The sequence below is a fragment of the Gavia stellata genome, chromosome 3, assembly GCF_030936135.1.
Source record: "Gavia stellata isolate bGavSte3 chromosome 3, bGavSte3.hap2, whole genome shotgun sequence".
In the NCBI taxonomy this organism is placed as follows: domain Eukaryota; kingdom Metazoa; phylum Chordata; class Aves; order Gaviiformes; family Gaviidae; genus Gavia; species Gavia stellata.
In genome coordinates, this window is record NC_082596.1 from 68,527,960 (window position 1) to 68,541,867 (window position 13,908).

A 13,908-nucleotide genomic window follows, 5' to 3' on the forward strand; every position below is an offset into this window, starting at 1 on the left:
AACATATTCCTCCCAGACACTCCACCATCTCAGCAGTTGCCTGTTCTGCATTCCCTGCACTCTTGCTGCTGCGCAGCTCAGCTGTGCTGCAAATTTACACTTTGTCAGCCCCTGAACTGGCAAACAGGCTGGTCTGGGCTGAGCTGTTTTGAGGGGTAGAAGGAATCCTTCTGTGTGTGTGTGTCTGTATCTTGTTTTTAAGAGGATGAGACCCTGATTAACTATGGAGAAGATTTCTATCTTCTCCTGCTACAATTAATTATTAATGAGATTTTTAGGGTTGTAGGTCATCCCTCACTCTCCCCCACTTCTCCCAGTATGAACAGATTCCCTTCCAAAAGCATTATTCTGGGAATACAGCCAACATACTTAAATGAGGCCAGCACTTATTACAAAAAATGGGCATGAATTTATAGCTGAGGCAGTTATAAAGTGATCTAAAATATCAATTATAATGGAAAAAGATCATTTGAACAGTGTTGTGGGGGTTATGGTTTGTCCCATTCTTATTTATAATTGAGAACAGCATGGAAAATGGTTAAGTATGTTCCAGATGAAAGGAAGATATTTATTTATGTGATAACTAAAGAAAGGGAGAGGCTCTTGCAGCAAGTGGGTTTCATCAGAATGATGCACTATAAATTTGAGAGCATTGTTTTTAATTTTTATTGGCATTTTGGGTAAAATGATTGCCTCAGGAAAAGAGCTCTCCTTTTCTAAAAGTCACAGCTCATTTTTGAGCCTGAAACACGGATAAAAGCTGAGAGTTTTCTGCAGCCTGCTCCCAGGACAGTGGTGATCACAGAGTTGCTCCTTGTTTGCCTGCTACAAGTGCCTGCAGGGCTCCATGGGGTTGAGAAGATTTCTCCTCTGAGATAGAGCCTTCCTGAGGGAACACGACACTTTGCTTTCCCTCCATCTGCCCTTCTCATGTTCCCCCTTCCTGAGGCTCAGCCAATCTGCACAAATGAGAGATACACTTTTATGACTGCAAAAATCCTGAAAATCCCTAAAATAGCTTGGTCGAGGAATGGGATGCAGATGTTGTTAGTGAAAGGTCCAGATTTCCATGGTTCCTTGACAACATTTGAATATGAAACATACGAGCTCCAGTTGAAAGCATGGACTCTCAGTACCTCAGTTCAGCTGCTCTCTACTCCTGGTACCTAAACTTTAAATATTAATCTTCCCCAGCTATGCAAATCATGCTTCTTATTATGCCTGGGGACACCTAAGTCTTGAGGCTGCTGTGCAGTTTAAGGACTATTTGATATTTAAGGGCTGCTGGGATTTGCAATGCAGCTGTCTCTCCTTCTATTGCTCCTGGAGGGCTCAAGTTGGTAAAGGCTTCTCAGAACATATCTACCGGCTTGGACTTCACACAAAATACAGCATCAGCCATTTTTGTTCACGACAATGATGCTGGTGATGACCATTGCATAGCTTCATGTTTGGACAGCATGGCACAATTCCACATTTTGCCTGAGATGCGCTCCGTAGCCCCAGACTAGAGTCTGTCTTGAGAAGGAGCTCTCAAACTTCTTTCAGAGCTGTCAGATTTTATGTAATGAGAGACTGATTGTCTTAATTACTTGGACACTTGTGTGGGATGTTAGTTCTGATCTCTGATGAGAATTCTGATTAAACAGTCTTTAGAGAAGGTGTGCATGAACACACTGGGATGGAGGCAGGCAGCTCTTAGCAGTGCTGATGTGCTAGATTTGGAGAGGGGTAGGACACATCTGTCCCCACTGTTTTATACCAGCTCGCTTAGGCAGCTCCTTGCTGGCAGTTAGAATTCCCATCTTGAGGCTCCTCATCGATCCTGTGCATCACATAAGGAGTTTGAATAACTCAGGGCTATGCATTGTCCTACAGAAAGCTGTTATCTAAAAGTTAAGGAGCACAATAGTCTACTGTCAAGTCTAATGGTCTAATTTAAGTCCCTTTGGAGATCTCAACCAGAGACACATTGAGAATGCAACTAGGAAGGCTTCCTACATTGCTAGTCATTGACTTAAAGCCTTTTCCCATCTTGGTCTACTAAATACACTTCTTGTTGATGTAGAAAGTATCATAAAAGGTTGGTTTGGGTTTTCTCTGAAGGTATGGGCTGTACAGGTAAGATTTGTTTGTTTCATCTTTTGTTTGAGGGTAGGCAGCTTCCATTTGACACTACATTGATTTAGAGTATTACCTTTGTAGCAGCTGATACGGTGGGTTTAGACTGTGTTGTCAGTGCACCTTAAAAGCCTGTGAGAAAACCACCGTGTAAATTTGGTGAAAACAGTATCTGAAGACAATGGGATTATACCACTGCAACTAAAGATAGAATTCTGGTCACTAAGAGAAATCTGTATTAAAGTCTTAGAGGGATAACAGGATTATGGAGAATACAATATTTGTGTTTACAGAGTATAACAGGAAATCTTTAATTTTTAAAAATCTTGTATTGTCTAAATTATGATAGCTGGGAATATAATAAAAGTGTTTGTAGCTGAAGCATTAGAAACATTTAACACTGTTTTTTTTAAAACTCTACTAGCTACTTCATTTTAAATCTCGTTCACCAGAGTTACTGCTAAACACAGTAACAATTGCTTACTGATCCACAACATATATTAACACAATCAAGTGTCTAATTTGCTATTGGACTGCATAGACTGGCAGATGACAAGCAGGAAATTATTTATCCTCCTATATTGCCTCTTGCCCTGTACTGCCCTTAAACCATTTGGTCTATATGTTTAATTTCAAAGTCATGTCTGCTTATACTTTGAACATGGGTTACGGAGCAATATTAGGAAAGAAAGATAAAGAAAGAGAATTATACTGATGATGTCAGAGAAGAGCAGAGAAATATCAGAGGAAAAGTCTCCAATCTTGTCAGAAGTCATGGTTGCCATTAACTAGAGGGTTTGGTTTTGGAAAGATTATATATTGGACCAAGCTGCAGCTTTGCAGCTAATTACCGTACTGTAGTAGCAGTTACTGAGCTCAGTTGTGGATCATAGCTCTGCTGTGCTGTATGAAAGAAAAAAAGCAACCCTTTACTTCAAAGACCTTACATCTGGGGATTTTTTTGGTTTGGTTTGGTTTTGGGTTGATGTTTTTTTCTAGCTAGATTACTGGGAGATTTCTCCTCCTCCTGCCCCTTAAAACAAAGGCAGGTCCGGACTCTGGCCTGTAAACAGCTCTGGGTCTGAAGTAACTGTGAAGCTGGAGTTGTGGGTTTCCCTACTCATGTTCATTCATTAAATCCAGATCATCACAGATATAGGCACGGTTTTATTTCAGTGAAATGGCTGCAGATTTTTTTCAATAAGAATTTTCAAAAGTAAAAAGAAAAAAATCATTTTGATTTTCGGGTTTTCACTGGAGAAGTGGGCTGTAAAACTTACTGAGCAGGTTTCAGGAAGATGTATAGAAAAGTCATTTTTTTTTAATCGTCAGCACACCAAGTAAGGTTAGCAAACTGAAAGACAAAATATACCCCTGTAGGTCTCCTACCTTCACAGTCAGTACAACCTGACATTAAACCATCACTCACTCCCCTGATCAGATATGAGTCGGCTGTGTATTTAGTTCATTTTCACACGGCTGCTCTGAATAGACAGTACTAAAGGGAAGCTTAATATTTCTATTGAGCATTAGGATAATAGCGAAATATTTTTTTAATTGCAAGATATGATATTCAGCTATTCAGCAGAAGGGCTTTTTTCATAAAGGTCTTGGCAAAGTCCTTTATGCTGCAGGGCACTTAGCATGGTCCTGCCCAGAGGGAGATGGAAAAGCAGCTGCACAAAGCTATGGACAGTAACGTACGTCCATATAAAATTTTCTACTTTATACTCCAGCCTCCCAAACCAACAGGTTAATAAAATCTTTTCCCTTCTTTCTATTCAGATTGTATTTGACTTTCTTCCATGTAACTGCTGCTTAGTCATGAAACACATTATAGTAACTAAGTTGAAACATATACGCAATTGGTTACTAGCGAATATCCATTTGGAATAGCTTTATATTGTCTCTGGCATAAGATTACCACAGACAATCACAGCACTGTAAAACAATCAAACATCTCTGATAAAAACAAGTGTGTGCTACAATTTAAATCTATTTCTGCTGTATAAAAACTGATGTCAAGAGACATGTAAGGGAATATTGCAATATCTGCAATATTTCATTAATATATTTGAAGTTGCCTTATGGTCATAGTAGAGAAAAATTTATCCTACAAAACCATATGGTAACTTATGTTTTGGATACTAAAACACTGTCAATGCTTTATTAAAAATATAATAAATATCTGGTACCACTCCAAACTACCTTCCCCCACCACAAAGCTTAACTATCTTCCTCTCAGTTGTTCTCTGGGTACGCAGCCCCCTGAGCTGGAAGATAGGGATGAGGAGCAGAATGAAGCCCCCACAATCCAAGGGAAATAGTTAGCAACCTGCTACACCACTGAGACACCCACAAGTCTATGGGACCGGATGGGATCCACCCAAGGGTACTGAGGGAGCTGGTGGAAGTGCTCACCAAGCCGCTTTCCATCATCTACCAGCAGTCCTGGCTAACCAGGGGGGTCCCAGCAGGCTGGAGGTTAGTGAATGTGACGCCCATCTTCAAGAAGGGCTGGAAGGAGGATCCGGGGAACTACAGGCTTGCCAGCCTGACCTTGGCGCCGGTGAAGGTTATGGAGCAGACCATCTTGAGTGCCATTACGCAGCACGTACAGGACAACCAGGCGATCAGGCCCAGTCAAGCATGGATTTATGAAAGGCAGGTCCAGTCTGACTAACCTGATCTCCTTCTATGACAAGGTGACCTGCTTAGTGGACAAGGGAAAAGCTGTGGATGTTGTCTACCTGGACTTTAGTAAAGCCTTTGACACTGTTTCCTACAGCATTCTCCCGGAGAAACTGACTGCTCATGGCTTGGATGGGCGCACTCTTCACTGGGTAAAAACCTGGCTGGATGGCCGGGCCAAAAGGGTTGTGGTGAATGGGGTTAAACCCAGCTGGCAGCTGGTCACAAGCAGAGTCCCCCAGGGCTCGGTACTGGGGCCGGTCTTGTTTAATATATTTATCGATGACCTGGATGAGGGGATTGAGTGCTCCCTCAGCAAGTTTGCAGATGACACCAAATGGGGGTGGTGGTGTTGATCTGCTTGAGGGTAGGAAGATTCTTCAGAAGAATCTGGACAGGCTGGATTGATGGGCCGAGGGCAGTTGTATGCGGTTCAACAAGGCCAAGTGCCGGGTCCTGCACTTGGGTCACAACAACCCCATGCGACGCTACAAGCTTGGGGAAGAGTGGTTGGAAAGCTCCTCTGCAGAAAAGGACCTGGGGGTGTTGGTCGACAGCCGGCTGAATATGAGCCAGCAGTGTGCCCAGGTGGCCAAGAAGGCCAAGGGCATCCTGGCCTGTATCAGAAACAGATACGTGTCCAGAGAAGGGCGATGAAGCTGGTGAGGGGTCTGGAGCACAACCCTTATGAGGTGTGGTTGAGAGAGCTGCGGTTGTTTAGCCTGGAGAAGAGAAGGCTGAGGGGAGACCTTATTGCTCTCTACAACTACCTGAGAGGGGGTTGCAGAGAGGTGGGTGTTGGTCTCTTCTCCCAAGTGACAAGTGATAGGACAAGAGGAAATGGACTCAAGTTGTGCCAGGGGAGGTTTAGGCTGGATTTTAGGAAAAATTTCTCCACTGAAAGGGTTGTCAGACATTGGAATAGGCTGCCAGGGAGGTGGTTGAGTCATCATCCCTGGAAGTATTTAAAAGACATGTGGATGAGGTGCCTGGAGACATGGTTTAGTGGTGGACTTGGCAGTGTTAGGTTAACAGTTGGAATTGATGATCTTAAAGGTCTTTTCCAACCTAGACAATTCTATGATTCTAATGATTGTAATATGGGACAGTTGGATTGGTGCTAAACTCACCATAAATATGAGTTGGAATTGTGCAAAGTAATTGAGAAGGTGGCAGTCCCTTCTTCTGAGTACTCTTTTTGATCATGAAAGGGAATTAGGAAAAATGTAAGTAAATGTGTTAAAAATCAAAGGTATTTTCAGAAAGTTTTAACATAATGTGGAGACTTTTCAATTTTTCTAGATATAAAATTTATTAATTTGATAAAGATATTAATTAAGAACAGACAATTTTTTTTATATAGTATTGTAAGATAGTTGGGAGGGACTTGAAGAAATTATCTAGTGCAACCTCCTGCTCAAAAAGCAGGCTCAGCTGTGAGGTCAGACCATGCTGCTCACAGCTTTATCCAGTCTGGTCTTGAAAACTTCCAAGGATGAAGGCTGATCAGCCTCTCTGGGCAACCTGCTCCACTGCTTCACTTCCCTCAGAGCAGAAAAAATTTTCTTAATATCTAGTCTCTATTGAGTAAATACAGTAAAACAGTAAAAATGAGGAGCCCAGGTTACACACTACAGCTGTACTGTTCATAAGCAGCTCCTGGGCTAGATGTACAAAGACAGCTCAAGCACCTGAAGCAGTAGTGAGAAGCTACATCCCACATCAAGCAAGGATGGTCAGACCATCCCTCAGTATCATCTGTAGGTGCCTGAACACAGTTAGCACCCAAGTTTCTGTTTCTGTGAACGCTAACAGCTGCCTGGACTCTGTTTGCTGGTGCCTGTCACACAACCAACCTCCTCTGGAGTTCAGAGAAGAGACATTTCAGGCTATTGAGGTCAATGTACCCTGGCCAAGTCTCTCTCCCTGCCTGACCGCCAAGGCAAGAGCACCAAGTGCTGACTCAAGACTGTGCCGCTGAGCACTGACTGCACCCCAAACTCTAAACCATGGTACTTCTTTTTGCAAATCTACTTCCAGGTACATGAAAACATTGGAAAAGCAATGTTTATGGACTACCCATCGAAGCAAAGGAAGCTATTGTTGAAGGGAGCAGAGGAAGCAACAAGAATATTTACAGACAGCAACTGAAAGATGTTTAGGTATGTGCTGTAAACGATCTGCCCTAAATTTCATAAATGTAAAGAAACTTTCCTTACCTTAAAAATTTTTTTGGTTGTTGTGGAATTTAAAACAAACAAGCCATAAAATTTGATGAAGACCAGACATAATGTAACAAAGTTTAAAACGAGGAAATTCATAATAATGATTATGAATTCAAGTTCTAAAATACAGATAGTGGAAAGGGAAGTTAAACATACAGTAGAAAATGAATGGCTAGCAGCATTAACAGAATTCATAAGAATTTCTAAAACTATATGTGGAGAAAAAGGAATCCTAATAATGATTCATTCCCTGAAAGATGACAAATTCAATAGTAATGATGCATGATAAGATATGCTTAATGAATATTTTTGTCCTATATTTATATAGAGATGGAACAATGCATTCAAGTCTTGCCAAAACAGTGAAATGCAGCTTATTCCAGCAGTAAGAGAGCTCTTGAAAACCCTGTCAAGACACGTTGTTGTAATCAGAGAGATCCGGTAACTTGCAGTTTTAGGAATTGATTTAGAAGTTGTCTGGACTGCTGGACTTAATTGTTGATATTTATTGCAATGCTGGCAAAGCTCCACTTAAGATATAAAGAGGCCATATGGGACTACAGAAAGTGGAACATCTTCAGTGATTACAGAGCTATTACAGTAATATCTATCCTAAGCAAATTAATGAAATCGCTGATACATGAACTCAGGCAATAAATGACAAAAAAAAAAAAGGTAGTGATATAATTCAACATGCTATTATTCTTTTCAATGAGATTGCAAGACTGAACAAAAATAATCACATTTATGCAGCTTGCTTGGGTTTCTCAGTAGTGTTTGTCTTAATACTGCACAGTATTGTTATTTAAAAATAGTATGTTACAAAATCAATACAACAAATTTAAACCAATTGAAATCTAGGTGATAGACCTCAGAGTGTAACTATTAAGGAGAAGCTACTAAAAAAAAGGATAGGTTTCAAAAAATTCCTAACCTAATGCTGTCCCATATTTGTACATTGACTTGAAGGAGACTACAACATCATGGCTGAAAATGATGCAGAGGAAGCAAAGGTGGAGAATGGAAAAGGATTAATAGATGTCATTTTCATAAAGCAGTAAGATTTTTAGAAAAGTCACAGAAATTTGGCTAACTCAGGGTAGTTTGCCTATAAATAATGGCATCAGATCATTTTAGAGAAAGAGGGATAACATATATGCAAGACCCACCAAGGTTCAAGCTTTGGAAGTCAGAGCTAGACAAATTCACCTTAGTGATTAGAGAGCCTCAGAAAGCAGAGGGATTCTTTCAGACTTGAAATTGAGATTGAACATTATCCCAAAGATAAATTTTAGTTGAATTAATACTTTATTTGGTTTCATAAACCAATTATGGAGTTGTGTTGTGCAGTGTGTCAACTATAGTGACCAAAACAGAATGCTGAAATATGAATCATTAGAAAGAATTGAATTCCTTATTCTTAGTGACCTTTACCAAGTCCCATGATATATATGCATCAGTTTTTCCTATCTCCTCCATGAAATACTGATGTTTTAATCCTTAGCAAGGTTAGCCTAGGACCATATGTTAAAAACTGTGTATCAGAAGTGGTCAGTAATATTAATTATAGTTTAAAAATCCCTCAATTAACACTTAAAGGGTAAAAGTAGGATTTGATATGCAGAGCAACAGCCAAACTGAAGATATACCTTCGCCTTGAAAGCCTGTTTCTCAGTAGCTGAATAATATGTAACTGTAATAATACATCAGCAACACCACGAAATTTCCAACTTATGTACACCTTGACTCTAATGTTATTTAAACGCACTATCAGGAAGAGGGGAATCAAACTGTAGACAAGTCTAGTCTGTGCTGTTAATAAGCAAAGTGCCCTAGAGGAAGCCAGTCCATCCTTAATCTGGTATTGTTGTGGCTGAGATCAGAAAAATAATTCATAGCCCTCAGAAAGATGTTAGTGCACACACTAATGTTGCACCACTGGCAAGTTTAAGATGCTGTGATTGCTATCATCCTTTGGAATATATGAAATAAAGGTACTTTTCAACCATGTCTACATCATCAGAAATAAAAAGCTAGACATACTGCAACTGGTGGTCATCATGTACACACAGACAGACCTTGAACTTGTATGTAGCCTTTTAGGAGCTGAACCTGAGATGGGAAAAAAACCTGAGTCCCATATGTATGGTGGGACTTGGCTAGGGTCACTAAGAAGACTAATACAATGACAAAGGCAAGATTTAGGATGGTCATCGTCCTATTATTCTCTGGTCACCAGTCCTGAGGAATCAGAATCCAATAACAGAGAAGCCTTTGTGCAGTTAGTAAGCATTTCCTCACATCCCTTCAAAGGCAATCGAAGAATCGTGAATCTGACTTTTAATGTTTGCTTACTTCAATAGAGAAGGAACCTGCGCATGCTGGAGAGTAATGCCTTCCCTTATTTTGCCTTGCCTTGCCTTCCCTGCCCTTTCCTGCCCTACCATGAGTGATTTATTCACTGCATCGGTGCATTTAAGTCATCAGAATGGTCAATATTGCTTTATAACGTCAAGCCAAAAAAGAAAAGTACTTTTTTAGATTAAGTCAATTTTTTGTATTCTCATTTTGATACAACAGGATGTCACCGTAAATAATTTTGGCCTGAGTATATCATTAAGCCTTTTAACCTTAAATATTGCATTGTACTGTAATTAGTAATACCAGCTCTTTAGTATAAAGTATGATAATTTAGAGATAAGTATTTTATTATTACAAACTGCAGAATTTCATGTTAGATAAATCTTTATAAAATGATATAGTGACATGAGACGTTCTGGTATTTGTTCTGAAGGCAAAGTATGCGTGGTGTACAGAAACATCTTTAGTGATGAAATACAGTGCATCAATCCTGTTGTCCTCATATAACTCACTATAGCAATTATTTAAGTGATTCAGAAAAGTATCTTCCTTTTTCATATATAGCGATCTGTGTGATAAAAGGGCACCGGAGTAGTAAAAAGTGTATATTTCACTGGTGGGTATGAAACACTGTGTGCCTGAAATTAGTGTAGTGAGTAATGCCAAATGGCATTTGCAAACTTAAACAAACTGAGCCGCATATCTTGTAGAAAACAGTCCAACATACATGCCAACAAACTAATCTAGGGCAAAGGACTAGTGAGAACCAATGCAGTTTGATTATTGTCCAGCATGACTCAAACTTGAAAGAAACTTCAAAGAAAATTACCTGAGAAGGTTTCTGTAAAATATATAATGTTATTTTCCTTCTTCAATAACAAATTATAGATTTTTAATTGCAAACATTATTGAAGTTATTTTTGCAAAAAAACCCCACTGTTTGAATCCTTCAGTATTTTTAAAGGAATTTTAATTTGATTTGATCATTTACACCACTCTAAGTGAACCAAACGCATTTACTTGTTTACTTTTCAAACAGAACCACAGAGAAAATTGTCTTAAGCACTTGTATAAGGAACACTGGCAAATTCTACCTGAGAGAACACAAAATGAACTGTTCAAAATGTCTATACAAGGAGATTGGAAATAACGAAAGTATCGAAAATATTGTTCCTTTTAGCAAATTATCTAAGAAAAGTCTTGCAAAATTAAATATGCAAAGTGAAAAATAATCTCCCAAGCAAAGAGCAGGAATTTATTGACAGATATGTCAAAACAGTAATAAAGTAATATACTAGAAAAGGGATGAAAACTTAAGAACTTCATCCCTGAAGAGAAATAAATGATCTAACATACAAAAACCACCACCACATAGAATGTAAATATTGCAATAAAGTTAAACACCTTGTCAGCAATAAGGTTCTAAAGCTATGCTTTCCAGTTTAGGAAGATTTGGCTTAAAAAAGAGACAAAATCAGAAACTGGCACTATGCAGATGAGGAAGAATCAAACAAAAAAGTATAAGTAGGAATTTCAGGAGTTCCCAGCTCCACACAGGGACTTGCAGACAGGCCCAGCTACGGTACAGGGGCTTTGACAGCCTGAAGGAACCCTTGTTCCCTTTTATTCGCAACAATCCGTTTTGAGCTGGACTAGTTCATTGGTGTGCAAAGAAGCTCCAGATACAATGTACTGGTACAATTTGGGGTGGTGTGCCATGTTTTTGCATTAAGCATGATGTTTTATGCCAATGGACATTTATATCTTACTGTGGCCCCAGTGCTGGTCAGCGTCACGGCTCCTAACTTCTGGTGGCCTTGCCTTCAAAACAAAAATCCCTCAATGCTGAGCTACATGCTGAGGTTACTATGAATCCAGAGCCACTCAGAGCTGCCCAGAAAGAAATGCTGAGATGTGGAATCTCTCCTAATTCCATATCCTTTTGGGGGGATGAAGTATGTCCCAGCTCTTAGTTTCACAGCCTGCTTGGACATTCTCCTAAAAATAAGCATCTACACCTAAAGTTGCTTTTTTATTTTTTTCTTTTTTAAACAGGAAGGTGGGAAGGCTTCCTTTTGGTTGGTAGCTCCAGGATCAGAGCTCTCACCTGGGAACTGGAGAGACTTGGTGGTACTGTCTTCTCTGCCTGAAGGCACTCCCCAGCAGACCAGTCTGACCACAAAGCTGCTGACTGTTTAGAATTAAAAAAAAAAAAGCTCTCATCCCTTCCTGTTGAATTTCATATTGCGTATTTAAAGATCTTTCAGCCTGAAAAAAGCAGCATGAAAAGCAGCAGGACTCTGCAGCCTAGCAGTACTCCAGGCACCAGCAGCTCCCTCTGCCTGGCTTCCCCCAGGGCAGCAGCACCAACCATGCTGGCCCAGACCTTCATGGGTGTTCTGATGAACAAGCATGCTACAAATAGACAGAACAGATTGAACCCTTTGGGCAGTGTAAACTAATGTTTATCTAGGTTTAGGATCCAGATGGGGCTCAGCTCAAGATAGGTGTTCAGCTGGTCAGTGCTGTCAAAATCAGATGTTTTTAAATCCTTGAGGCTTAAGAGCTTTTAATCACTAAGAAACACCTTTACAGGTTTTTTTTTTTTAAACTATCAAGGTTCAAGATTCCTGGTTCCTGAGGTTCATTTTAGTAACTAAATCTTGTTGTGGATATGGGTCTCAGTGACAAAAGGGTTATTTTGATTCAGGCTCCAAATTCATCTTGCTTCTCCTGCGACTGTTCCTGAAGGACATTTGCAGCTCAGAGGCAAACATCTAGAATAACGTAGTCCCACCTTTTCGAAGAACCTAAAGAAATTCAGATGATCGGGCTTCTTTATTTACAAAGTTGTCTCTTTCATACATCCCTCTTGGCCGCACCTCGAATACTGTGTTCAGTTTTGGGCCCCTCACTACAAGAAGGACATTGAGGTGCTGGAGCGTGTCCAGAGAAGGGCGACGAAGCTGGTGAGGGGTCTGGAGCACAAGTCTTATGAGAAGCAGCTGAGGGAACTGGGGTTGTTCAGCCTGGAGAAGAGGAGGCTGAGGGGAGACCTTATCGCTCTCTACAATTACCTGAAAGGGGGTTGCAGAGAGGTGGGTGCTGGTCTCTTCTCCCAAGTGACAAGTGATAAGACAAGAGGAAATGGCGTCAAATTGTGCCAGGGGAGGTTCAGGCTGGATATTAGGGAAAATTTCTTTACTGAGAGAGTGGTGAAACACTGGAACAGGCTGCCCAGGGAGGTGGTGGAGTCACCATCCCTGGAGGTGTTCAAGGAACATGTGGATGTGGCATTGAGGGACATGGTTTAGTGGGCATGGTGGTGTTGGGTTGATGGTTGGACTTGATGATCCTACAGGTCTTGTCCAACCTTAATGATTCTGTGATTCTGTGATCTTTTCACCATTGAATTTCTTGGTTTGCGGTGTATCTGTAGTATTCAGCTTAAGTGCTATTAGTGTCGTATTTATTTTATGTATTCATATATCCACATATTACTACCTAATGAACTTTAGAACATGTCCAATTATAAAAGATTTATTCAAGGAAGTTTTAAGTCACTCCCAGCGATCAGGAAAGTAGATATAATTCAGTTTATGCCTATCAGTAAATAGCAGCTTGAAGTCAGCGTTGTGTAGAACAAGCTATGCTTACCATCAGCAGCCCTTTATAAGCGTAGACAATCCCAAGCCAAATTGTCATGTGAGTGTTTTCACAGTGCTCCAAGATTGGTCGGATGGAGATATCTCTGCCTGCAGGGTCCGGCTGCAAAAATAAAGGGTGAAATATTTGGATTCAGATTTCATTTGTATTCACACCTCAGAGGTACCTAAATCTATTCTCAGTAGGTTGAGGATGTGTAGAATGCAGAGTGGACAACTTTAAAGTGACTTGTGACGACCGCAGACCCATGAACCTGCAAAGGCATACAGTGAAAAGCAAAGATCTGAGGAAACAACTGCATGATAGCGACCACCAGGTGAGGTCACCTTTACGGCAAACCAGAAAGAAAATGTCTGAAGTCACTCCATCTTTAACAATGGCAGTCACATTTATGAACTTTAGGACATCTAGTTTTTCTACAAGGCAAACAGTTTGAATGCATAGGCATGAAAATAAATGTGCTTAAAGTCATCCCTCCTTTCACCTGAGGTTCTTCTGTTACTGGCAAATGGCTGATAAACAATGTATGAAACACTGCTATATTTCAGGTGTTTTTTCATCAATAGCCATGAGTTAAATCAAAGACCATTTACTAGGGAAACTGCATCAGTAGCTTAGAAGAGAGTATAAATCATCAAAAATCTGCAAAAAATGTCCTTTAGAGCAAGTGAACTTCTATGCAAAATTTAATACTTCTGGAAGCTTTATAGCTTTCCATTTATTTTGAAAAGGAGATTGTATAAAAGTGCAGAATCAAGAGGACTTGCAGACTACCAGGACTGTTTGTATGAGAGAGAAGTTATAATTAAGACTCAGAGAAACCTGCAAGAACAACCCCAACGTC

At 40.2% G+C, this 13,908-nt stretch overlaps 1 protein-coding gene across 1 annotated transcript in view; it reads right to left on the bottom strand.

Annotated features, from left to right (window-relative positions):
- GABBR2 (gamma-aminobutyric acid type B receptor subunit 2) overlaps window positions 1–13,908 on the bottom strand; it is a 506,706-nt gene that overhangs the window by 30,778 nt on the left and 462,020 nt on the right. Inside the window, exon 14 of the mRNA XM_059815457.1 lies at window positions 13,056–13,166. Within this exon, the coding sequence (XP_059671440.1) occupies window positions 13,056–13,166 (111 nt within the window). The remainder of the gene's footprint in view (window positions 1–13,055; window positions 13,167–13,908) is intronic.